Here is a 26,813-nt window from a genome sequence, read left to right on the forward strand (position 1 = left end):
TATTGAACAATTTCCATGCACAAACATCATGGCTTTGGCAATTGTGGCAATGATTTGTTTCCATTGAGTCGCACCTGTAAGGCTGCATTTAGGGTATAAACGTCAAGATAAATAAAGCTGCCCGACGGCGCCATCTCACATAAACACAAACAACAGTCCGACAGAGCTGATATAAAGAATAAAAACATTATTAAAACATGTTACAGAAAACATGATACAAGTACTGGAAGACATTTATCCCGTCTGATCACGAGTTTTGCTGATTTCTTCCATGTTTTCCCGACAGGCACGTGAAGAGACAGCCCTGTGGCCCGCGGGGTCCTGAAGTTTCCCGGACAGGCACATGCAGAGACAGCCCTGTGGGCTGCGGGGTCCTGATGATACTGTGAGTGAACGATGAGCGGTTTGTTTGTTACGTCTGCTAACTTACAACTTTTAGATTTAATATCGTTTTTATTCAGCAGAAACTGTTTGTTTCTATTTTAAAGGTTCGTTCATCGTTTGTCAAGAAAACGGATTTATTTAAGTTAATATCTACGTCACTGGAGCTGAAATCAAAGTCAGGTAAGATAATGTTAGCGGCTAACTGACACTTCAATTCTACATTTCAACGGTTCATTACTTAATAACAATTTACTAATTACACCTTGTAGGAGTATTAATATTTTATTAATGAATTACCTTGTCATTAGGGCATCACCTTCTCTTTGGTTAGGATTTGTTAGTGCCAGGAGCAAACACTAAACCTTGTTCAATTTAATCAATGAATCAGTCTCATGATCTAAGTCCCAAACAGAAACAACCAAACACTTTTAGGATAAATTAAGACATTTATTAATAGCTAAACGTCTTGATGATACATGATAAAGCATAAGATAATATACAGAAAATAATAAATAAAAAGAAAGTAAAATAACTAAATAAATAAGATCTATGCATGATAATAAATATTAAAGAAAATTATTCAGCATGAGTGGCTCGAAGTGCGTGATTCGAGGCTTCATGTGTTGCACCGGGGAATGCTAATGAGAAGCTAATTCAACTTCTCTAAATAAACTCATTTAATTTTAACGTTATTCGACATCAACCCTCGACCACAAAGCCATGTTGAGGTGTTTCGTGGCGGTAGAGGCGTCATCTTGCAGGTCCAGCGGTGTCGTTGCAGTGAAAGAACCGGATCAGCTGCGTCGCGTCCTCGGAGATGCAGAGACGTAAAGAATCAAACCGTCTCGGAAACAGTCTGCAGGCTTCACTTCTGTTTGCAGCATCGCTCTCAGAGAGCACGTTCAGTCTCAAGGCTTCTTCTTCTTCTTCTTGAGCTAACGTTGAGGATTCAGCTTTAGTTGGCTTGTAGTAAGTTACTGAATAAAGTTTACTGTGACTGCAGCGGTGTCTTTGTCCAGACTCCTTACAGTTCAGAGTTTATAAAGGAACTGAAGTCTGTTCGTTAGTTATATTCTGGTTAATAGAACAGTGAAGTCAAACTTAGGTAGAACTGCTACATTATATACAATAACTAAATAGATGAACTCAAATATAAACAATAAAATAAATAGAAACGACAGTAGTGATATGACCATCACTATAATAATATAATAATAATGTTCAATGAGGTTAATATGCTAGTAGTAGTATAGTAGACTGTAGATTAGTGTCCATGGATGTTAGAATTAAATATACATTGAAACATGAATCATTTAAACAATGTATATAATATATAAGGTTTGTACAGACAGAGTATAAACAAATGAACCTGAGAAATAACAGATGTGATGGATAATGTAATAAATAAATAAAAGTCCAGCTGAGCAGTCCAGTCAATGAACACTGAGACATAACAAGAGTGATGGATGATGTACTCACTTCCTTCACTGCAGTAAAAATACTCCATTACAAGTCAAAGTACATCAGTATTATGAGCTTGATGTATTTAGTTAAAGTTAGCTGGAAACCACTGGTTTCATCTTTAACAATGTGTTGTATTTTAAAAGCTTGTTATATTATCCATTGTGTCAAATAAATGTAGTGGAGTAGAAAGTACAATATTTCCCTCTGACATGTAGAAAGTAGCATCACACTGCAGTGTTTACAGGATGTAACGTGTGAAAAAGCAACATAATGGATTTTCATGTCTTCTGGGCTTTTTATAATATTATAGATTTCTGACTTCCTTCAGTCTGTGTCTGAGGTCGAGACGTTACAGATGAAACATGTTATAATATATTTTATATGTGATGAAAGGCTGTGAGCAGATAGACACAACTGTTTGGATGATCAGTTCATTATTTTGGTGTCAGTTTCTCGTCCATCCTGTTCTTCTCTGTTTCATATCGTTGTTAAGTGAATATTTTGGGTTTGTGCTGCAGAAAACAGACTCTGACTGCTCGCTGCTGTAACAGAGAACATACCAGCAACTGTTGAACAAGCAGAACATCGGCGCTCTGTCCACCATTTTTGTAGTTTCCTCTTGTCCATGTTGCTATGGTTTCATACAGTCCCACATTCACAACCTGCACTGTTATTGGCTGACAGCTACACACCGACCGACCCAGAAGTCTCTGCAGATACAGACTCACTCTGCTGGCGGCTCATACGTGATGATTGAGGGATTATTCTTCAATCTATAAATAGTTTGTTAGGAAAATGCAGCATCGTATGTGTGCTGGTCAGATAAACTCCTCACTGTCACCAAGACTCCACAGACAAGATGATATTTAGCCTGCAGGTTTATTGGCTGGATACAGAAGGTGTGATCACTTCAACTGCATTGAATCAGACAACAAGCTATTATATGCTTAGCTTATTAATTGATCTTCTAAACTAAATTATCTTTTAGTACTGATAGTATATAACTACTGTAAATACGTCTATAAACTAGAGAAATATAGCTGTAGCTTAGTATGAACTAATACAGGATATTATATACTCACAAAATGATCAAAATATATAAAAAATGAAACTCTAGAAATACACTGAAGCATAAAAAGCAAAGCTGTCAGACACATAAGATGAGTTCAGATGGATTCAGAGTAACTAACTGCAGGTCTGCCTGTCTGATCACATGACGTGGAACATGGAGTAACTACTGAAAATACCCCAGTCGACCACTAGATAGCGCCTAATCAACAATTTAACACATCAAATACAACAGGAACAGAACAGTGTGTCTTTAAAGATGTGTTGGAACAGATGCTCTAATCCAGGTGTGAAGTTGACCTTCACTAATATAATGAGTGTGTGATGTTTTCAGGTGAGGCGTCCTCCTGGCCTCCATCTTCTTCTTCTGTGGTGGATCATGGAGCTGGCGTACGTGTGTGAGTGGGAGAAACGTCCGAAGAGTACTCACTGTCCCTCCATCCCGCTGGTCTGCTCCTGGTCCTGCAGGAACCTGGTGGCCTTCACCACCGACCTGAAGAACGACGATGATGACAAAGGTACACACACACACACACACGCACACACACACACACGCACACACACACACACACACACACACACACACACACACACACACACACACACACACACACACCTGCTGCAGGAGACAGGAGCAGAAATAAACATTATATCCTTCATCACTGTTATGTGTGTTTGCAGATGTCAGTCACATGATCCACATCATCGACACGGAGCACCCCTGGGACGTCTACTCCATCAACTCCGGACACGCTGAGGTCATTTCCTGTCTGGAGTGGGACCAATCAGGTGAGGTTTCACTCAGCTGCGGTTCTCTACCTGCTGCAGGCAGATCAGAGTCTGTGTTCACGTGTGTGTTTGAACATGTTATGTGTTCATGTGTGTAGTAACGTGTGTGTGTGTGTGTGTGTGTGTGTGTGTGTGTGTGTGTGTGTGTGTGTGTGGAGGTTCGAGGCTGCTCTCTGCAGACGGTGACGGTCACATCAAATGTTGGTCGATGTCTGATCACCTGGTGAACAGCTGGGAGAGCGTTCTGTCCAGTTCTCTGGACGGAGATCCCATCGTGGCTCTGAGCTGGTTGCACAACGGAGTGAAGCTGGCGCTGCACGTCGAGATGGTAACAAACATGTAGAAATGTTAACGTGTTAAAGCAAAGAGTCGTGTAATCAGAGTAAGTTTGAGTCAGCAGATGAATAAATCACTTCCTGTCTGCTTTCTTCTTCTTCTTCGTTCAGTCGGGTTCCACAAACTTTGGGGAGAAGTTCTCGCGGGTGAAGTTCTCTCCGTCTCTGACGCTGTTTGGGGGGAAGCCGATGGAGGGCTGGCTGGCGGTGACGGTGAGCGGTCTGGTCACCGTGTCGCTGCTGAAGCCGGGCGGCGCTCTGCTGACGGCCAGCGAGAGTCTGTGCCGGCTGCGAGGACGCGTGGCGTTAGCCGACATCGCCTTCACCGGAGGCGGGAACATCGTGGTGGCGGCGACCGACGGCAGCAGCTCCTCGCCCGTTCAGTTCTACAAGGTCAGAACCAGATCAACACTGATTATCGCCTCCGGGTTCTCCAGAGTCGCCGTCAGAACATTCAACATTCATATTTCTGTGTTCAGGTGGTGGTGAGCGTGGTGAGCGAGAAGTGTCGCATCGATACCGAACTGTTACCGTCTCTGTTCCTGCGCTGCACCACCGACCCGCTGAGGAGAGAAAAGTACCCCGCAGTCACACACCTCAAGTTCCTGACCCGGGAGAACTCTGAGCAGGTAACCAGGAGAACCTTTAGAACCTATAGAACCAGAGAACACTCTGAACAGTTAACCCTGAGAATCAGTAGAACCAGAGAGAACTCTGAACAGTTAACCAGGAGAACCTTTAGAACCTATAGAACCACAGAACACTCTGAACAGTTAACCCTGAGAATCTGTAGAACCAGAGAGAACTCTGAGCAGGTAACCAGGAGAACCTTTAGAACCTATAGAACCAGAGAACCCTCTGAACAGTTAACCCTGAGAATCTGTAGAACCAGAGAGAACTCTGAGCAGGTAACCACTGGAACCGAACATTAGGAACGGCTCTGTGTTTCAGGTGCTCTCAGTGAGATCAGGATTTGTTTCAGAGACCTGAGAACAGTAGAACATGTAGAACAGACCAGAGAGTGGGTCAGCTGTAGAACCCTGGAGAACCTGACAGGAAGTGTGTGTGTTGTAGGTTTTGCTGTGTGCGTCCAATCAGAGCGGCAGCATCGTGGAGTGCTGGTCTCTGAGGAAGGAGGGACTTCCTGTCAACAACATCTTCCAACATCGATCACCAGTCGGTAAGAACCGAGACGAGAACCTGTCGCACCGTCACAACTACGTTCTGTTGACCTCTGACCTCTGACCTCTGACCCTTCCCTGTGCTCAGTGGGGGAGAAGCAGCCGACCATCCTAAAGTGGAGGATCCTGACGACCACCAACGATCTGGAGCGAGTGTCGGCCGTCGCTCTGCCCAAACTGCCGATCTCCATCTCCAACACCGACCTGAAGGTGGCGTCAGACACCAAGTTCTGCCCCGGACTCGGTGAGGAGAACCGCACCTTCATCACAGCCGGAACATCGTCTAACACATGACTTTAGGTCCCATTCATCACCAAACACCCCTTACAGTGGAAGATACCTGCAAACACTCAACACTGTTGAAATAAAAAGACACTGATATAGTTGAAGATAATGTGATGACACACACACACACACACTGAGAACCTTCCTCTGGTGTCTTCATTATAATCAGTTCATGTGTTTAAACATGTTACATGTTTTCAGGTCTGGCTCTGGCTTTCCATGACGGAAGTATCCAGATCCTGCACCGCCTGTCCCTCCACACGATGGGGGTTTTCTACGGCTCCTCGTCCTCCTCTGGACCCGGCCAGCGACCCGGAGACGAGTCCGCCATTAAACGCCAAAGAACCGGAGGCCCCGCCCTCCACTTCAAGGCCCTGCAGTTCTCCTGGACGTCACTGGCTCTGGCTGGAGTCGACAACCACGGCAAGGTGAGGACACATGAACACATGAACACATGAACACCTGAACACATGAACACATGAACACATGAACACCTGAACACATGAACACCTGAACACGTGAACACATGAACACATGAACATCTAAACACATGAACACCTGAACACGTGAACACATGAACACATGAACACATGAACATCTAAACTATCTAAAACACCTGAAAATGAGAAACATGTAGAACTTTGACTCTGCAGTTTGAGTTTGAAGGATTGTAGATGTTTGAATCAGTTTTGAACGTCGACTGTTTAAATCGAGGGTTTGTTGTTGTCGTCTGCAGCTCCACATGCTGCGAGTGTCGCCCTCTATGGGTCAGGTGCTGGAGATGAACACCACGCTGCGCCACCTGCTGTTCCTGCTGGAGTACTGCATGGTGACGGGCTACGACTGGTGGGACGTCCTGCTGCACGTCCAGCCCACCATGGTCCACAACCTGGTGGAGAAGCTGCACGAGGAGTACATGAGGCAGAACCAGGCGCTGCAGCAGGTCAGCAGAAACTGTAGCTTCAGCAAAGCATGATGGGAGAACGGCGAGGGGTTACGAGCTGCTGGGAACAAAACCAAAATAGGATTTATCAGCTGATTGTTTGAGTGTTTGACACTTTATTTGGTTTTTATTGGTCAACTAACAGTCAGGATTTTAGAAACTTTATTGTCCGTCACACAGTAACAGTCCAGCTGCTCTCAGATCAGACACTTCAACTGACATTTAATCGCTTCTGTTTCTTTAAATATCAGTTCAACTGCTTAGATATTGATTGACATTTCAGCTGCTACCAGTCAGCTGATTCAGCTCTTATTCTTCACCTTTCAGTGTTTACGTACGAACTGACCATGTAGCTGCTTACAGGACTTAAACTTAAAACTACATTTTCAAATGTTTTTAGCTCCAAATCTTTAAACTCTTCCAGTATTTCACTGTTACTGCCTCAGCACCAAACATCCAAACAGTTCAGACATTTGACCTGTGATGAAGTTCTCAGGAAGTTCTCTGTCGCTGTAAGTCATCAGAGTGACGTCTGTCACAGGTTCTGGCGACGCGCATCGTGGCGGTGAAGGCGTCTCTGTGTAAACTGTCGACTGCGACGGCGGCTCGAGCCTGTGACTTCCACGCCAAACTGCTGCTGATCGCCATCAGCTCCACCTTAAAGTCTCTGCTGAGGCCGCACGTCCTCAACACGCCCGACAAAAGTCCAGGTGACCGACTGACCGAGATCTGCGCCAAGAACACCGACACAGGTGAGACATCGGGACCCGTAAAACACCTGAGACACTGAAACTGTGTCTGTGTTGGCAGTAGGAAGCGGATGTTGGATTGTGTTTGTGATTATTGATCACTGTGTCTGTCAGATATTGATAAGGTGATGATAAATCTGAAGACGGAGGAGTTTGTGTTGGACGGTCCTCCCCTGCAGTCCCTGCAGCAGCTCATCCAATGGGTGGGAGACTTCGTCCTCTACCTGCTGGCCAACCTGCCCAACCAGGTGAGATGATGAGAGCAGAGACTGATCCATGTGTTCCTACAGCTGTCAGTAGTGACGACTTCATGAGCTTCTTTAATGATAAACTTCATCACCTCCTGCCCTCAACAGGCGCCGATTTATCCACAAACACAGGAACCTTAGAAACAGCTGATAATCCTGACATATATTTAAACTGTTTCTCTCCAGTCGACCTTCCTGAACTAACGATGATTTGTTCAGCTAAACCATCAACCTGTCTCTTAGACCCCATCCCAACTAGGCTGCTTCAGGAAGTCTTAACCTTAGTGAGCACTTCTTTACTAGATATGATCAATCTGTCTTTAGTAACAGGATATGTACCACAGTCCTTTAAAGTAGCTGTAGTTAAACCTCTTCTTAAGAAGCCTACAGTCTCTAATCCGTTACAGTCCCCTCCAGAAGTATTGGAACAGCAAGGCAAAGTCCCTCGTTTCTGTTGTTCATTGAAGACATTTGGGTTTAAGATCAAAAGATGAATATGAGACAAGAGTTCAGAATGTCGGCTTTTATTTCCTGGTATTTACATCTAGTATTGTATGTATTGTATTACATCTATGTATTAAACAACTCAGGACATACCACCCTTTGTTTGAACCCATCCATTTTTCAAGTGAGCAAAACTATTGGAACATGTGACTGACAGGTGTTTCTTGTTGGCCTGGGTTAAATAAAAGCCGACATTCTGAACTCGTCTCATATTCATCTTTTGATCTTAAACCCAAATGTCGTCAATGAACAACAAAAACGAGGGAATTTGCCTTGCTGTTCCAATACTTCTGGAGGGGACTGTATGTGACTGTATGTGACTTTCTACATAACAATAGTTTATTTGAGGGTTTTCAGTCAGGATTTAGAGGCATCATAGCACAGAGACAGCACTGGTGAAAGTTACAGATGATCTAACTGCATCAGACAAAGGACTCCTCTCTGGATCAGCCTTTCGTTAGTTAACCTTAGATAACTTCTGTTGGGATTTGGCGCTTTATAAATAAAACTGACTTGACGTGTTAAAGAACCTGTTGAACTCTGGTCCTGGTGTCCCGCAGGGCTCCATGGTCCGGCCGGGGTTTGGCTTCATGAGGGACGGAGCGTCTCTGGGGATGCTAAGGGAGATGCTGGTGATGATCCGGATCTGGGGTCTGCTGAAGCCCGGCTGCCTGCCCACCTTCACCGCCACGTCGGACAACCAGGATAGCATGCAGCTGCTGTTCAGACTGCTGACCAAGCTGTGGCTCTGCTGTAAGAACCGACCACATCTACTGATCCCCAACACAACCCGTCTACTACTAATCATTCCTCCTGTTCATACTGGATATTAAAGATCCTTCAAATGTGCTTTAATGGAAGTGATGGAGGATAAAATCCACAGTGTGTCCACACAGTCATTTAAAAGTCTGTGTGAAGCTTCTATTCAGCTTCAGCAGTCTGAGTTAGTCATATCAAGTGGATATCTGACACATTTACAGTCTTTTTAGCATCAAATTCCCTCTTTGTGTTTCCTCGGACAGTGTTTCCCTGTTGAGCTGCAGGTGGAAGTATAGTAACAAAAAGAGGAACTTTGGCACTAAAAAGACTGTAACGTTGAAAGATATCTACTTGATTTGACTCATTTGGACGCTGAAGCTTCATATTAGCTTCAGACTGTGGATTTTGTCCTCCATCACTTCCATTGTAAGGTCATTATGAAGGGATCTTCTAATGGTCAGTATGAACAGGAGGAATGATTACAGCAAGAAACACAGCTTTAATGTTCATTTGAAGACTGACTGATGGTTTAATGACACACTTGGAACATTGTGATGGAAAAGTGGTCACTGATCTGTGGCATGTTAACCGTTTCACCACTTCGCATGTAAACACGTTGCCCAAAACCCAGAAATACCAGTATGACCTGGTCTCTCTGAGTAACCTGGTTACTCGTTGAAGTCGGCGGATATTTTAAGAAGTTTTTACACTTTCAGTTAATACACACAGAAAACCTTTAAAAAAGCTCTTAATTATGTTTTCATGAATTTGTTTCACATCCGTGTGGTGACGAGCTGGTTGTTTGTAGGTCAGTGTGGTGGTTTGTTACACACCCACACACACACACACACACACACACACACACACACCACACACACACACACACACACACACACACACACAGAGTGTTTATTTGAACAGTGAAATCATGAAAGTATAAAAACTCACTATGAAACCAAACTTTTTCCATTACAAAAGTTTGAATTTCTCCAGTAATGATGATGTCATCGGGTCATTTTAAGGGGATATCAGAGTTTAAGACACCTGAATGAACAGCAGGAAGTCATCTACTGTTCATCTACTGAACACACAGTAACAGTCAGATTATAACTTTATGACTTTTAAAGCATGTTTGATATTTATAATGTAATGCAGATATGAAGCAGCTGCAGACGGTTGTTGAATTATAAACTGTTCAAACCAAACACATATGAGCAGATGTCAGTGAGAACCAGGAAGGGAATCATTCATCTGATGTGTTGTTAGTATACGACAACGTTTCTATTCAGTCTTTGTGTTTTATTTCATATTTAAGTCTTATGTACACATGTGTAGAGACGCCAGAATATTTCATGTTACTACAACATGTTCTGTAGTTTCCAGAGGTGGAAAGTAACTAACTTTAAGTAGCAAAAAGCAGTCGGGGTCACATTTCACATGTCTATGAGTTGTTAACAGCTCCACCAAATAGTGATTTTTCCCTCTAAACTTCTCACATGCTTTCATTTCAATAAATGTTCAAATGATCCAATATTTCAGCAAAAATCAAAGATTAGAGAAAAAGTCCAAAAACTGAAAACAGATTTGTGTATCAGAACTTTGTTTTTTCTTCTTTCCTCTCCCATTAATCATCTCACCACCCCTCAGATTTATCTGCTGACCCTTTGGAGGGCCCCGACCCCTAGGTTGGGAACCACTGGACTAAACTAGCTAACTGTATATAAAGTAGTGTAAACTAGCTCCACCTCCAGCAGCTACAACAGTAACATGCTGCTCTAACACTGATGCTTCACTATTAATAATCTAATGATGTCATATATAATAATATATCAGTCAGAGGGACCAAACCACTACTTTTACTGCAATACTTTAACTACATCAAGCTCATAATACTTATGTACTTTTACTGCAATACTTTAACTACATCAAGCTCATAATACTTATGTACTTTTACTGCAATACTTTAACTACATCAAGCTCATAATACTTATGTACTTTTACTGCAATACTTTAACTACATCAAGCTCATAATACTTATGTACTTTTACTGCAGTAAAGTATCTGAGTACTTCTTCCTGCTGCTGTTTTCTGTTTGTTCATCATGTTTTGTCTCAGCTGTGTTGCTTTTATATTTAGTGGTATAAACCTGTGTATATATATATGTGTGTGTGTGTGTGTGTGTGTCTCAGCGCGGGAGGACGGCCCCCCTCAGGACCCTGATGAGAGTCTGATAGACGAGTGCTGCCTGCTGCCCAGTCAGCTGCTGGTTCCCAGTATGGACTGGCTCCCAGTGAACGACGGCGTCATCGTGAAGCTGCAGGGAAAACATCCGCTCAGACTGCAGTTTGGAAAAGCTTCGTCTCTGCCCGGCGTCGGCTCCACCGCCCCGCTGGAGGTTTTCACCAGGTAACACACACACCTGCACCTGACGATGAAACACAGCCGTTACCGCCTCCACGTTACACTGAGAGACTGTAACCGTGTGTGTGTGTGTGTGTGTGTGTGTGTGTGTGTGTAGGAGTCCAGGCTCTCAGAAGATGGATAACCTGCGTTGTGTTCATATGGGCGTCTGTCCCACTGAGGAGAGCAAAGCCTGCACCAGGTGAGTGAACAGGAAGTGATGTCACCTGAGTGAGCAGGTGTGTTGTGTGTGTGTATAAACACAACAACTCTGCCATCAGTTCTACTTTAACAAAGTTTCTACATTTTCAGTTTTTGTTGATTGTCAGAAAGGTGATAAAGTAATAAAAAGTAATATTAATTCTGCTTTATGTTTGTTATTGAGGTCGTAGTGGCTGCTGGTGAACTGGAGGACATTTCATAGTGCTTCTAATATTCTGTCCACTCCATTAACATACATGAGGGTGGCAAAATATTAGGAACACTTTAAGAAATCCAATATCGTGCATCCCTAATCAGAAATGATTTGTTTTGCGTCTTTAATGCAGCTCTTCAATTATAAAACTATAATAAAATGTCTGATGACAGAAACAGGAAATGAAAAAGTCTTTTTAAAGGCAGCAGGTGGGTTTTCTGTTCTGACATGTTTGAAGGACGTTCTCCAGTTTAGAACCATAGAAGCAGAGTTCTTGCTGGGAACACGAGGAACAGTAAATGTTGTGATGCGTTCAGGTGCGGCTGCGTGACGATGCTTCGATCTCCCAACAAAACCAACGCCATGAAGCAGTGGGAGCAGCGCTGGATCAAGAACTGTCTGTGTGGAGGTCTGTGGAGGAGGATCCCCCCCATCCTCACCTGAACACACCTCAACACACACACCTACACACACACACCTGAACACACACACACACACCTACACACACACCTACACACACACACCTGAACACACACACACATACACACACACACACACACACACACACACACACACACACCTGAACACACACACACACACACACCTGAACACACCTGAACACACACACACACACACACACACACATACACATACACATGAACACACACACACACACACACACACACACACACACTGACGGATGATCAGAGAACATGTGAAGGAACTAAACATCACCTTCTTTGTTAAATGATGATTGATGTAAAACGAGTGATGACGTGTAAATGAGAAAATAAGAATAACAATGAATTCAACGATTGATTTGTACAGTTTATCAGTTTGTTGGTTGGTCATCATCTTCCTCACATCTTCATCTCCTCTGACGGAGACGAGACGTTCCTGACGGGATGTTTTCAGGATGTTTTCAGGTTCTTCTCTCTTGTTATTTATGGTGTGTGAGTTGTTTTCCACACGTTCACATACAGACAGTCTGACGCCTCCACTGCTTCATTTAGTTAAAATCTGATCTTCAGAGTAACGTCTGCCAATCAATCAATCAATCAATCAATCAATCAATCAATCAGTGACTGACTCCCACCCAGGAACATGAATCATAAAGACTGTAGACTGTTTTATTTTTAAAGACAGTTAATTGATCATCTTCATCACAGACAGGCGACGTTAAGAAGTTCTGCTCTGAGAAACTGATCAGATCGATCATCAGATCGATGGTTACCGGGGAAACGAGGCCCTGATCGGATCTTGTTGATGTTTGTTTTGTTTTGTTTCTACCTGTAAATAGATTTTTTTCTTCATGTCACTTTTTTTATGTCATTTTGTATTAAAACTTCCAACAAAATAAAGGTTGAGTTTGGTTTTTTATTTGTTGTGAATTTCTCTGCAGCTTCAGTTTATTTAAATGTGACTTAAAGTCAGTAAATCACTGAAGTAGAAAACTTTATTTAAACAAGACGATGTGACACAAAGAGGAAGCTGCTGCATGTCTTTCTGCTCCACTATGTTTATTTGACAGCTTTAGATAAAATAACATAATGATGATGAGATTATAAATCACTTTGCATTATTAAATATGAAACCAGCGGCTCTCAAACGTTTTGGCTCTTTACATAAAGTCAGTTTGTATTTGTGTCACACGGTTTCAGATAAATAACTGTTTGAGGCCCAAAGACGTAAAAATGTCCAAATATTTCACAAAAATGCAAAGATTAAACTTTGTTTTTTCTTCTTTCCCACCTGATCAATCATCTCACAACCCCTCAGATTGATCTGCTGACAGAGCAACTCAAACTGGTTCAAACTGGTTCAAACTGGTTCCACCTCCAGCAGCTACAGCAATAAAATGCTGCTCATACACTGATTCATCAATATGAATAATGTTGTTTATTTAGTCTGATTTACTGACACTTTAATACTTTTAAGTAAATTTAGCTGCTAATACTTATGTACTTTTACTGAAGTAGGATTTTACTTTGTGGTGTTGATACTTCTTCCACCAGTATATATCAGACTGGATACACACACCATACTGGTTAGTAGATCAGTTCATGTTGGTTTGGATCCAAACATGAAATAATCTGACCACAAGCAGCCAAACCACAGCGAACATGTTCATCATCATGTGACACATCAGAGGACGCTGCCAGCTGATGATGATGGTGTTGATTTATTTATAGAACCTTTAAAAACTGAAGGCAGGAAACTCAAAGAGCAATAAAACAAAGATCAACAGTCAGGTTTCAATAATAATAAGATAAAAAGATGTAAAAATACAGTAGAGATAAAAAGATGTAAAAATACAGTAGAGATAAAAAGATGACATCACATAAAAGTAAGTCTATAAAAATGAGTTTTAAAAAGTGATTTAAAGGAAGTTGCTGGTATTTGTCACCGTTCTTCAGGTCAGAACAGCATCAACAGTAAAATAACTTTAATGCACACGAGAAATAAAAGTGACGAAAACTTGATAAAACCAATAAAATTGATTTAGAATAAAGATAAAACAGATACAATTACAAATAAAGTTGAATAGTTAAGAGACTCAACAATAAATGAGAGAATAAAATATTGTAATCAGCAGCCAGACTGAAGAGGTTTAAAGATTAAAGACATCGACTGTTCCTGAAACTGACCTGAGAGGCTTCAAACATCATCAACATGTCGGAACAACAGCAGTCAGGTTTCCATAGTAACAGTGAAAGAGGTTTTCCTCGCTGTAATCATTCCTCCTGTTCATACTGGATATTAAAAGATCCTTCAAATGTGCTTTCAATGGAAGTGATGGAGGCCAAAATCCACAGTGTGTCCACACAGTCATTTAAAAGGCTTCAGCAGTCTGTAGGAACTGCATTAATCTGGTTTAAGTCCTATTTATCAGACCGATTTCAGTTTGTACATGTTAATGATGAATCCTCCATGAAGGCAAAAGTTAGACACGGAGTTCCACAAGGTTCTGTACTTGGACCAATTCTATTCACCTTGTATATGCTTCCTTTAGGTAATATTATTAGGAAACACACAGATGACACCCAATTATATTTATCAATGAAGCCTGATGAAACCAATCAGTTAACTAAACTCCAAACATGCCTTAACGACATAAAAACCTGGATGACCTGCAATTTTCTGCTACTAAACTCAGATAAAACTGAAGTTATTGTGCTTGGCCCTAAACACCTTAGAAACACATTATCTAATGATAAAGCTGCTCTGGATGGCATTACCCTGGCCTCCAACACCACCGTAAGGAATCTGGGAGTTATCTTTGATCAGGATATGTCCTTTAACTTCCACATAAATCAAATCTCAAGGACTACCTTTTTTCACTTACGTAATATCACAAAAATCAGGCACATCCTGTCCCTAAAAGATGCAGAAAAACTAGTTCACGCATTTGTTACTTCTTGGCTGGATTATTGCAATTCCTTATTATCAGGCTGCTCTAACAAGTCTCTAAAGACTCTCCAGCTGGTCCAGAATGCAGCTGCACGTGTTCTGACTAAAACTAGAAAAAGAGACCACATTTCTCCCATTTTAGCTTCGCTGCATTGGCTTCCTGTAAAATCTAGAATAGAATTTAAAATCCTTCTCCTAACTTACAAAGCCCTTAATGGTCAGGCACCATCATATCTTGAAGAGCTCATAGTACCGTATTATCCCACTAGAACACTGCGCTCCCAGTATGCAGCTTACTGGTGGTTCCTACAGTCTTTAAAAGTAGAATGGGAGGCAGAGCCTTCAGCTATCAGGCTCCTCTTCTATGGAACCATCTACCGGATTCAGTCCGGGGTGCAGACACCCTCTCTATGTTTAAGAGTAGGCTTCAAACTTTCCTTTTTGATAAAGCTTATAGTTAGGGCCGACCAGGCTCGCCTTGGATCAGCCCTTAGTGATGCTGCTATAGGCCTAGACTGCTGGGGGACTTCCCATGATGCACTGAGCTCCTCTCTCCTCCTCCTCCTCTCCATCTGTATGTATTCATGTAACATCAATGCATGTCACTAACTTTGCTTCTTCCCCGGAGTTTTTTGTGCTTTCTCATCTCACAGGAAACCCTGGGTTCTGGGCCTTCGCTGTTGTTATTGTTATGATTGTTGTTATTCTGTCCCCCCCCCCCCCTTTCCCTCTCTCTTTCTCTTTCTCAACCCAACTGGTCAAAGCAGATGGCCGCCCACCAAGAGCCGGGTTCTGCTTGAGGTTTCTACCCGTTAAAGGGGAGTTTTTCCAAGTGCTGCTCATGGGGGAATTGTTGGGTCTCTGTAAATTAAAGAGTTCGGTCTGGACCTGCTCTATGTGAAGACTGACACATTTACAGTCTTTTTAGCATCAAATTCCCTCTTTGTGTTTCCTCGGACAGTGTTTCCCTGTTGAGCTGCAGGTGGAAGTATAGTAACAAAAAGAGGAACTTTGGCACTAAAAAGACTGTAACGTTGAAAGATATCTACTTGATTTGACTCATTTGGACGCTGAAGCTTCATATTAGCTTCAGACTGTGGATTTTGTCCTCCATCACTTCCATTGTAAGGTCATTATGAAGGAATCTTCTAATGGTCAGTATGAACAGGAGGAATGATTACAGCAAGAAACACAGCTTTAATGTTCATTTGATGACTGACTGTTGGTTTAATGACACGCTGGAAAAAAGATTTGGTGACACTTGAGCCTTAAAGTTCAGTTCTGAGTCAAAGACGACTGTGTGGTTTCTCTCCTGTCGGCTCGGGGTAAGTCCTGGAGAATTTATTGTCGTGAGCAGTTTCTCTTTCTGAACCTCAGAAACTAAAATAAAAGTAAAACTTCAGCTTCGTGCTGGTTGAGCTGTAAAACATTTCATCATCAGAAGTTTCATTCTGGTTGGAACCAGATCAGTTTATGAAACAGCAGCTGCAGCCTTTAACTCATCAAACCTGTTGAGTTTATTACATTTAAATGAACTTTACTGTTAAAACAAACATTAAGAACTCAGAGTGTCAATAAAGCGAAACTTTACCTTCAACTTTCTTTAATATTCTTAATATTTGATTTATTTTTCTTCCATTATGGTTCTTTATTCAATATGTTTCAGTTTATAAGTCGACTTGTATTATTGACCAAACTGTATTTAGTCTGTTTGTTTGTTTTGTGTTTAAATTCTTTTGATCGTTATTATTTATTTATTTATTTATTAAATTGTTTCATCCTCAAATCAAAAAAGTTTGAATAAATAACCGATCATTAATGGTGGAATTTATGAATCAACATGTTTGTTTGTTTTTAGTCTTCACAGGAATTTGTAAAATCCCCCCCCCCCCCCCCCACGCTCCCCACCCCTCCCCCAACCAACAACCGCTGCTCAAACAGGAAACAGGAAGTGGAGAAACATACATATATTAACACAGCGGAGATCAATCATTCACCTTCTGTCACAGGTAAGAAATCTTTTCTTTTACATACAGGATGTTTGTAAATTGTAAATTATATGTAAACATCTGAATATTCAGTGTTTGTATGTCGGTGTGACAGGATCAATACGTTTATTAGTTTCTGTTCTCTGATTATTGGAACTCTTTTGAATCTTTAGTTTTTGTCTGTTTGATTATTTGATTGTTTTTGCTTCGGGTGTGAACATGTTTTCACGTGTTTCATCCTGTTTGTGTTGAAGTGTTTACTCTCGTATTTGGGACGTGATGAACAGATGTTTGTCTGCTGAAATGTGTTGTTGGTTTCAGAGACTTTAAATACTCCTCTGTGGTGAGAAGCAGGTCGTCTGTAGGGTTAGGTGAACCGAGCTACTGGTTTGGAAACTGGGACTTTAGTGGGACACACACACACACTGTGGTCACATGAAAAGTGAAATGAAAGTATGAATGAAACAATCAGACTGAAGCCTTTAAGTTTCTTAATTGGGTCTCAAGGTAGTTAATAATTACAGTTTATTCCAGTTGGTTCCCTGTTTGGTTCAATACTGAGTCCACATGTTGGACAGCTGCACACAGCTGCTCATTTTACACACAAAACACACAAACACAACAACACAACAACACATGTGTCAATCAGACACACTGAGATAAAAACACAACAACACGCAGCACATGACGATCTTTATTACATCACTGATTTATTGTGTTTATGTAGTTTAATGGTTGATAGTGTGTAAATGTGTATATTGTGTTTATATGTAGTTTAATGGTAGATAGTGTATAAATGTGTATATTGTGTTTATATGTAGTTTAATGGTTGATAGTGTATAAATGTGTATATTGTGTTTATGTAGTTTTAATGTTTGATAGTGTATAAATGTGTATATTGTGTTTATGTAGTTTAATGGTTGATAGTGTATAAATGTGTATATTGTGTTTATGTAGTTTTAATGGTTGATAGTGTATAAATGCGTATATAGTGTAAATACAGTCAGATGTGTAGCTCTCTATAGAACGTACTACAGTGTATCTACAGGAACGAGTCATAGAAACGCAGCAGGAAGCTTTGGTCTTGTGTTTTGGTTGAATATAGATGTATCTCAGTATGAATACATGTTAGTGTTTGAACATAAACTGAAGAGTTTGGAAGTGAGGATATAAACATGTCAAATGTTTTGAGGACATTTGAAGGCTGTAGTCACTGAATGCAAATGTGTCACAGTTTGATCCAGAATTGTTGCCGTTGAAGAGTTTGTACATGTGGACTCAGTATTGATCCCTGCAGGGAACCAATCAGATACAAACTGTAATTAGTGTAATGAATATGAAGGTATTTTAATTGATTATCTAACTTAACAGTTTAAGGGATTTTAAAGGGTAAAAAAACCTTCAAATTGAAAAATGTAATACCTTGAAAAGGGCTGCACTTTTTAATTGAAGGTGTAAATTAAGAAATGCTTTCCTGTTTAAGGGGTTTTAGCCCCTAAAAAAACTAGAAATATGGAAATAATCTATTAAAAACCCCTCGATATATTATAATCAATTAATTTATCCATCAATGAACCCCCCAGGTCCCTTAAAATGACCAAATAACAAATAAAGACATCTCTTAAAGATAGACATCCCTTCATTTTTTTAAAAAAAAAGTGTAAATTATAGGATGTTTTTCATGTCATAAAATACAAAAAAATATATATTTACATGGAGGACCATCCTCACAAGTGCCTTCACAATGAAAATGTCCCCTTGATAAAGAAATGCTGCTTCAATAATAATGATGATAAGGAAAAATAACAGGATAATAACAGTAAGTCCCAAGAATGGCTGACTGCTACATTTTTACCCCTCATAACCCTGAATTTACCCTCGTAAACACAACAAACACCCACATTTTTTAAGGGGTACTTGACTTTCCCCTTAATTTACACATTAAGTGGAGATATTTGTCAAATCTATTAATAATGAGTTTATAGTGTTATTAAGCTTAAAGGCAGAATGAGCAGGATTTATCTAAAAAAAAAGGAGTATAGACTCGTACAAAAATATTCGCTCTCAGTCATCACGTGACCCAGTAGACGTGTGTGTCTGCTGTGTTTTCTTATTATTTGCTGTGTTCAGGACGTTTCTGGACGTCGACCTTTGGGTAGCTGCTCATTCTGATTTTTGGTTTACGTCAGAGTTCTGAAACATTTTCAGCTGCTAATTAATGATTTATTAATTAATTATTAATGATGATTTACTTATTCAGAGATGAGACAAATTAGGGGCAATTTGACAATTTGTATATTGAAATTAATTGATAACAAAAAAATTCACCACAAATTTTGGGTTAATTTGAGAATTTCTGATCTCTGGTGTTAATGTCTCTTCGTCTCTTCTCCCCTCGTCTCGCCTTACAGGAGGATCGTCTGTCAGCCTGTCAGTCACAGCTGAGGGCAGAGTTTGATCATGGGTAACATGTTGGGTCGGACATCGCAGCAGCGTCTGAGCGTCCAGATGAACGGACAGGAGGTTTTGCAGGAGGACCGGCTGATGTCGGAGCTGTCGGGTCTGCCGGCGGTGGATCTGTGGCGGGTCCATTGGGGTCTGAGTCAGGACCACCTGCAGGACTTCCCGCCCGTCCCCCCTCGCTGGCTCTGGACCGCCGACACCGTCGGCACCACCAAGATCCTGCTGCAGTGTTACCAGCAGGAGGGGGCGCTGACAGTGCTGGCGGAGGTCCTGGCATTGATTGGGAGGGAGGGTCAGATCTACAACCTCTGCAGGTCCCACTCCCCGGTTCCACCGAGACCTGGGCTCAGTCCAAGACCCGGTCCAGACTTTGTCAGAATGCAACGCAGGAAGCTGATCAGCAGGATGCAGCGGCCCCAAGTCGTCCTGAACGTCCTGCAGCGGCACGGGTTCTTGAACACCTCACACAGTGACGCCATCAACATCTACGCCCTCCGCAAGCACAAGAACCGGGTTCTCGTGGACTTGGTCCTGAGGAATGGGGACAAAGCACAAGAAGTGTTCTACCAGGTTCTCAGCCAATCAGAACCATTCCTGCTGCAGGAGCTGGACCACGATCCAATCAGGGACAAGGTCTGTAGACCACATCACAGTTTCAGTGAGGTTTTAAGGGAGAGATCAGGGCTGAAGAACATGCAGTTAAAAGAACATTTAGTCTAAAGAACATCAGGTCTAAAGAACATCTGAGGTCATGACCCTGGTGTGTGATGTCATGACCCTGGTGTATGATGTCATCACTGTGTCATCCCTCTGCTGACCGGTCTTGTCCTGTCTTTATTTCCCAGCATGCCTCAGAGACGTCTGTCCTCACAGAGATGTTAGAGTGTCTGGTGTCAGACGAGCTCAGAGCTTTCCAGTGGTTGGTCAGTGATCACCTGTCAGGAGAAAGCTGCCCTCCCATTGGTGGAGAGCAGCTGGAGCATGCAGACAGGCCGACGACATGGAGACTTTTGGAGAAACACTTTGGACCCGAACAGGCGGAAAACATCGCTCGGAACGTCCTGCTGAAGATTGTCCTTCCACACAGTATGCTAACAGTTTCTCCCCACTTCCAGTCTTTGTGCTAAGCTACACTAACAGTTCCCCTCACTGGACTCAGAGATGAAACTGATCAATAGAAGATATTGATATCAATAAGTAAAGGTAGAAGGTGATGTGATGATGTCACTCTGCTGCAGGTCTGCCTCTGAGAGGAGAAGCTGTGACATCAGAGAGCTTGTTTGTTAGCAGAGGGGAGACGGAAGCTAACACGACACCGGTAACAACAACAAACACAACCCGCACCTGTCTCTTTAATTACACTGCTGCTGGCTGATGATTGGTTAATGAGCACGGCTGTATAACTGGTCACTTGTTTGGTTTGTTTAGGTTGAGATTACACCTGAAGTCCACAAGGACGGCGACATGTTCAGGTACCAGTCCGTATCTCTGTCTCAGAGGGTTCCACAGAGAACCACAACAGGGTTCTTCAAGCTCATTGAACATACTAAGCTAACGTTAGCTCTGTCAGCTGCTTCAGGTTGTTGTTGGTTGATGTTGTTGTTATGTGCAGGTTGCGGTGTCTGCAGCCTGGTGTCTTCCGCTGCCTTGAGACCGGTCTGCTGTTGGAGGGTTTTGGTGATGTGGTCTACCAGACGGTTCCCTGGGACGTGGACTTCTTGTCCTCTAAAGGTCTGAGGCCTGCCGGACCGCTGTTCAGGTTCACCCTGCTGACAGGAAGCTTCCACCGACTCCACCTGCCGCACTGCCAGCTGCTCTCAGGTCAGTACCAGCTCATCATCACCGCCATACAACCATCATCATCATCATCATCTTCAAATACAATACACAGAACATCACCAACATGGTGCAGTGACCAACACACCTCCACACAGCCGCCGTCTCAGAACAAAACGTATCAGGTGGAGATCCTGCTGTAATTAAACAATAGAAAGAAGTTGTTGTTGTGATTTATTCATGTTGATACTGATTCCCATGTCCCCAGGATTATTAGGATCTTTTAAATCATTTAGATATAAATTGAAGATATTAGTCCAATAATGATGTAATTTTGAACAACTGATAAAACTAAATACAAGATCTGCCTGTTGTAGTTTTCCACCTATCACAGCTGTGATATATCAGGAAATGTTTTGGAGTAGCACGACTTTAAACTGTATCAGGTGATGTTTAGAGTTAATCTCAGTTAATCTTTTTTATACTTAATTGCCAAATTTCTTCTGATATTTGGGCTCCTAACTCTTTTTGCCATTTGTTTTTTAATGCAGACATAGAAGGGAACACAAAACATTATAACGTGTATAGAACTGAGTCAGTGTCTTGCTGGAGTCTCCATATGGATTCAGAAACTTTTCTAAAATAGCAGCTGAGGCTTTTTCAAAATTCCACACATGAGTGTAAATGATTCCTAAGTTGTAAGACGACTGTACGAAGTTTAGGTTACTGCTGATCATCATCTTCACATGTGAAAGCGTTTTGTTGAACTCGAGTTTTCCTGTCGTGCAGACGGCGGTCAGGACCTCCTGCGTGTGGCTCATGCGACTGAGGACCGTGTGGACTTCCTCACACCTGGTAAGGTGACAGGTGGTCACGTGGTGGTCGACGTGTCCGGCTTCTCGTGCTTCGGTCTGGTGATGCCGGCGGAGTCCAGCGATGCAATCAGTGGCCTCGTGCTTCTGTTCTCTCGGCTGTCGGACGACGTGATGCTCAACTCCTCGCTGTACGTCCTGCTGCTGCCCAGGAACGTTGTCATCACGCAGGTACACAAGCCCCTCCCACTGCAGCTCAGGTAGATAGAGAAGTCGGTTTGTTTTCCTTTACAGTTAACAGACCGACTTCTTATCTGGAGATTATAGAGGAAGACCGACAAGTGTTTAGTGACTCAGTGTTTTACTCTTCAGACTCAGTGTTTTCTTGTTTCTGACTTCAGGTGATGAAGGAGTGGAAGAGACGGATCGGGGCGGAGTATGTGGAAGCTCTGCCTGAATGTGAGCTGATCCCAAATCAGACGTACGAACTGGACGGACAGCCCGTCACTGTCATCCAACCTGAGGTCAGCTGATCTGACACTTCCTGTTCTTGTTACTTCCTGTTCTGTCTTTAATGTCCTCTTCCAAAGCTGATATCCGTCAGTAACTACAGTGGTGATGAAAACTCTGGTTAACAACAACACTCTTATCACTCAGTCATTGTTTCCAGTTGGTTTACTTTGCTGTGCAGATGTTTCACAGTTTTTATTTGGAAACAGATCAGAAAACAGGAAAGCTTCTTACTCAAATATGATCAAATATAAAACAGGAGAACTGAACACTGAAATTATAGTGAAGTGAATTCCAGCTTTTCTTAGTGAAACAGATCATTTGGTTCAGCTCAGCAATAAGAGCCGGCTTTCAGCTCCCAAACGGTTCTTCAGTTATTATCACATCTGGCTTTAATAATTCAGCCAAATTTAGCAATATTTAGACCTATGATTGATATGTGTGCACATATATCAATTAAATCAAATTATTCAGTGTAATTATACTCAACCTTATAATTTCCAGAATACCATGATTTTACATCATATTTGGTAGCTACAGTCCCTCAGACCTGTAGACCATCAGCCACCCTGCCTGCTCTAAACCTGATGCTATGATCTCTGTCGTCACACCTTCAAGTTCAAGTTTCTTTAATTAGCACACGGCTGGGCTGCTGGAATTAATGTCAGCTCGGATGGAACAGCTGTAACAATACATCACATACATCACCGCTGCACACATAAAGGAAATAAGCGCCAAAGAAGAAACATAAAGTAGCCTAAACAGCTCATCATACCATATAATACAAGACCAACTTTTGTGTATTCATCAGCTGTACGGCTCTGGGGAAGAAGCTCTGTTCAGTCCTCCCTCCTTTATCTTCTGCCAAAGGGGAGACGTGGTCACTAGAACTGGTGGTCAAACTCGACCAATCAGCTCAGTTTTTTCATCACAATAAACATAAAGCCTGTTTCCTTTGTTTCAGAGCGCTAAGTTTGTGAACTTCAACGACTACAACAATTTCCTGCCATCGTTTGAGGTTCAGCTGGAGGCGGAGGTGAGGAGGGTGGAGCTGAAGCTCAGGACTAAAGTGTCTCTGATCCATCTGATTGGCTGGCTGCTGGGGTCCACTCAGTGTGCGGTGTGGAGTCGAGTTGTCCAGCTGAAAGGTCAGTTCATTAACTTGTTCATTAGCTGATTGGTCTAAAGGCGCTACAATAAAACTTCTACGGTTAGAAATGGCGTTCCACAGGGATCAGATCTTGGACCACTTGATCACATCTTCCAAAAGTACAACATAAATCAATCAATCTTTATTTATATAGCGCCAAATCACAACAAAAGTCAACTCAGGGCACTTTTCACATAGAGCAGGTCAAGACCGAACTCTTTAATTTACAGAGACCCAACAATTCCCCCATGGTAAGGAAAAACTCCCCTTTAACGGGTAGAAACCTCAAGCAGAACCCGGCTCTTGGTGGGCGGCCATCTGCTTTGACCGGTTGGGTTGAGAGAGAGAAAGAAAGAGGGAAAGGGGGGGGGGGGGGGACAGAATAACAACAATCATAATAACAACAATAACAGCAGCAACAGCAGCAGCCAGGGAAGGACGCCAACAGGACTGTGAAGGCTCGGCCCAGAACCCAGGATTTCCTGCGAGATGAGAAAGCACAAAAAACTCCGGAGAAGAAGCAAAGTTAGTGACATGCATTGATGTTACATGAATGCATACAGATGGAGAGGAGGGGAAGAGAGGAGCTCAGTGCATCATGGGAAGTCCCCCAGCAGTCTAGGCCTATAGCAGCATAACTAAGGGCTGATCCAAGGCGAGCCTGGTCGGCCCTAACTATAAGCTTTATCAAAAAGAAAATGATCTTCAATATGCTGACGACACACAGTTATATATATATATATGTCGTCCTGTAACAGCGGGAGAAGATCTGGTCAGACTGAACGTCTTCCTACATCTGAATACAGACTGAGATGTGTCTGTAGGTTCAACCAGACATGAAACAGCTCTCATGGCTGTTTTCAGTCATTCAAGACTTTGACAACGTTTTTAATTGCTCTTTAACATTTGTGCCTCATAGACTACTGTGCAAAGGTTTTAGGCACTAAAAGTAAAGTGAGGAACATTCATGAATAGTTTTTATCGATCAGTTAACTTGATCCAAAGTTGAATAAACAGCAGAAAGTAAATAAATATTTGGTGTGAGCAGCTTTGCTTTACTGTATCAAGAAAGTTGACAAATCAGCCTTTTTTAACTGTGTGAGCTGCATGAATCTATGGACAATAATGTCTGTCAGTCTGTTGTTGTTGATTTAGACTGAAATATCTCAACACAACTGGATGGACTGATGTGAAATTAGTTTCACACATTCATGTTCCCCTCAGGATGAATTGTAATAACTTTGATCCTCTGACTTTTCATCTAGTGCCACCATCTGGTCAAAAATATCTGCAAAACTAATGATGTCTGGCGTCTCTGTGCTTGTTTGCTTGCTGCAGGTGTTTCCTCAGCTGTCTGTGCTGCAGGTGAGTTAAACACAAACACACCGACATCCTCTCACAGTAAACAGTCAGGAACATCGACAGTCATCTTTTAATCACTTTAGCTTCATTATGTTCACAGTTCAGTCACAGTTTAACCCAAATGATCATGAAATATTGACCATGCCACATATGATATCAGTTAAAAACTGTGCTGACTAAATACCTGATTATTTATTTTTGGTAATTTTAAAGAATAAAATGAGCAACAAAGACAATAATTTAATTGAAGCAGTGATCAGAAAGCAATACTTTTATTTGAAACTGAGATCATAAAGTCATAATAATAATAATAATGATAATATTAAATAACTAATAATAGTTTCTGTGGATCCAGTTGGTGTTTCAGACTCGTTGGAAGTGACGTTCCTGCTGCTCAACACGCTTAACTCTCTGCGTTCAGACGATCTAAAAACCTTCCAGCATCTCCTGAGTCTGCAGTCCGATCCGATCCCGCTCAGCCGGCTGGAGGCGGCCGACATCGCCAGAATCGTGGAGCTGATGGTCCAGAAGTACCACAACGAGGGCGCCAAGCAGGTCGCCCAGGACATCCTGAGGAGGATGCACCACAACCAGCTGGCAGATTACCTGCACAACACCTGAACACCTGGATGATGTCACAAAGGTCTCGACTCGTCTGTTTGAAGTTTCAGGTTCAGAACGGAAGAAGAATCAGTCACATGAGAGCTCAGGTGTCTCAGTGTTGTGCAGATTTCAGCCACTAGAGGGCAGAACAGGAAGTTATCGATCATATCACCTGTCGTTACATCATCAGGTCTTAACCAGAAAGTGATGAGCTGATAACTGTCACGGTGATGTTTAGAGGTGCACGTTCAAGTGTTCATTAGAAATATCATCAGTTTAATATCTTCTATATTTCTTTAATTAAATGTTTTTATTTTATTTCCTGGATCAGTTCTAAAGCCGTCTGTGAGAAAAGGAGGAAACTTTCAGAAAAGAAAGAGAAAACAGGAAATGCTCTGAGCGTCTCCTTTAATGTGCTTAATATTCAGTTATTGGTCTAATTAATACCGACAGAAGACGTCCTGACAGCTGCATTATTATTAATTCCAAAACTAAACATCGGAGCTGTAAAGTGTTTGGTTCAGGAGGCTGAGCTAAGATCAATATTCATTTTACTAGTAGTGAAATAGCAGTGATGTATTTTTATATATTTGTTACATGCACATATTGAACTGTTACAGCTGTCTGTTGAAGCGACATAACTTTAAATCTTTTGTTCATAAATTTGATTCACATACAGTGACACTAAAAAAAGAAAACGCGGGCGGCTGGGAGCCAATAAAATATTGTAAAATAACAGAAACTAACCATCCTGTAAAAATACATTTTCCATAATTAAAGTACAGTTTACAACTTTTTTTTTATAACTTTTACATGAAATCTTTAGAATTTTTTTTAGCTTTTCAATGATTAATAAGGGTATTTCCACCTATAAAACTATTCAATTTACTATACAAATGTACTGACACTGTTGTAATACAAATAATGAGGCTTAAAATTATACTGTTATAAATTGAGTTTAATTAATTATTTTAAATCTTGTATATTTAATCTTTATTCAATGTAATAAAATGATAAAACATTTTGTAAAACAGGTAATCAGGTTTATAATTGCATCAATCTACAATTAATTTAAGCTCATATCAAGTATGAGTTTTTTCATGTAATTTTAGATGAAAATCTTTTGAATTACTCTGTAAAAGAGTAATTATATTCATATAATATATTTTATATTTGCAATGCTTCTAACATTCATATCTATATTTATTTCATAT

At 41.6% G+C, this 26,813-nt stretch overlaps 2 protein-coding genes across 3 annotated transcripts; both read left to right on the forward strand.

Annotated features, from left to right (window-relative positions):
* Window positions 1-311: 311 nt before the first annotated feature.
* On the forward strand, window positions 312-12,904 carry med16 (mediator complex subunit 16). The gene is made up of 17 exons (XM_067596003.1): window positions 312-385; window positions 489-564; window positions 3,251-3,434; window positions 3,598-3,705; window positions 3,864-4,033; window positions 4,152-4,433; window positions 4,520-4,669; window positions 5,115-5,220; window positions 5,310-5,465; window positions 5,708-5,934; window positions 6,243-6,449; window positions 6,991-7,201; window positions 7,313-7,446; window positions 8,511-8,703; window positions 10,899-11,115; window positions 11,228-11,311; window positions 11,842-12,904. Exons 3-17 carry the CDS (start codon window positions 3,296-3,298, stop codon window positions 11,966-11,968), a joined length of 2,511 nt encoding a protein of 836 aa, XP_067452104.1. The 5' UTR covers window positions 312-385; window positions 489-564; window positions 3,251-3,295; the 3' UTR covers window positions 11,969-12,904.
* Window positions 12,905-16,855: 3,951 nt separating this feature from the next.
* LOC137187242 (uncharacterized) lies at window positions 16,856-26,519 on the forward strand. 2 transcript variants are annotated; one of them, XR_010929173.1, is made up of 11 exons: window positions 16,856-16,944; window positions 19,335-20,019; window positions 20,232-20,472; window positions 20,625-20,704; window positions 20,815-20,858; window positions 20,999-21,207; window positions 21,952-22,205; window positions 22,376-22,498; window positions 23,449-23,632; window positions 24,900-24,999; window positions 25,352-25,471. XR_010929173.1 is itself a non-coding variant. In XM_067596009.1 (11 exons), the coding sequence occupies exons 2-11, from the start codon at window positions 19,384-19,386 to the stop codon at window positions 25,615-25,617; spliced, it is 2,064 nt and encodes a 687-aa protein (XP_067452110.1). In that variant the 5' UTR covers window positions 16,856-16,944; window positions 19,335-19,383; the 3' UTR covers window positions 25,618-26,519. The 2 variants fall into 2 exon arrangements, 1 of the variants encoding a protein (XP_067452110.1); XM_067596009.1 differs by having other exon boundaries at window positions 24,973-24,999; window positions 25,352-26,519.
* Window positions 26,520-26,813: the final 294 nt, after the last annotated feature.

This window comes from Thunnus thynnus, chromosome 8, assembly GCF_963924715.1.
Source record: "Thunnus thynnus chromosome 8, fThuThy2.1, whole genome shotgun sequence".
NCBI classification, from domain to species: Eukaryota; Metazoa; Chordata; class Actinopteri; order Scombriformes; family Scombridae; genus Thunnus; species Thunnus thynnus.

What these genes read in the sequence shown, in the direction of transcription:
- med16 (XM_067596003.1), top strand. Translation starts at nt 3,296, where the DNA reads ATGGAGCTGGCGTACGTGTGTGAGTGGGAGAAACGTCCGAAGAGTACT. An exon ending in TCTGGAGTGGGACCAATCAG is followed by an intron (nt 3,706 to 3,863) that starts GTGAGGTTTCAC and finishes GTGTGTGTGGAG; the next exon opens with GTTCGAGGCTGCTCTCTGCA. An exon ending in TGGCGCTGCACGTCGAGATG is followed by an intron (nt 4,034 to 4,151) that starts GTAACAAACATG and finishes TTCTTCGTTCAG; the next exon opens with TCGGGTTCCACAAACTTTGG.
- LOC137187242 (XM_067596009.1), top strand. Translation starts at nt 19,384, where the DNA reads ATGGGTAACATGTTGGGTCGGACATCGCAGCAGCGTCTGAGCGTCCAG. An exon ending in GGAACGTTGTCATCACGCAG is followed by an intron (nt 22,206 to 22,375) that starts GTACACAAGCCC and finishes TTCTGACTTCAG; the next exon opens with GTGATGAAGGAGTGGAAGAG. An exon ending in CTCAGCTGTCTGTGCTGCAG is followed by an intron (nt 25,000 to 25,351) that starts GTGAGTTAAACA and finishes CTGTGGATCCAG; the next exon opens with TTGGTGTTTCAGACTCGTTG.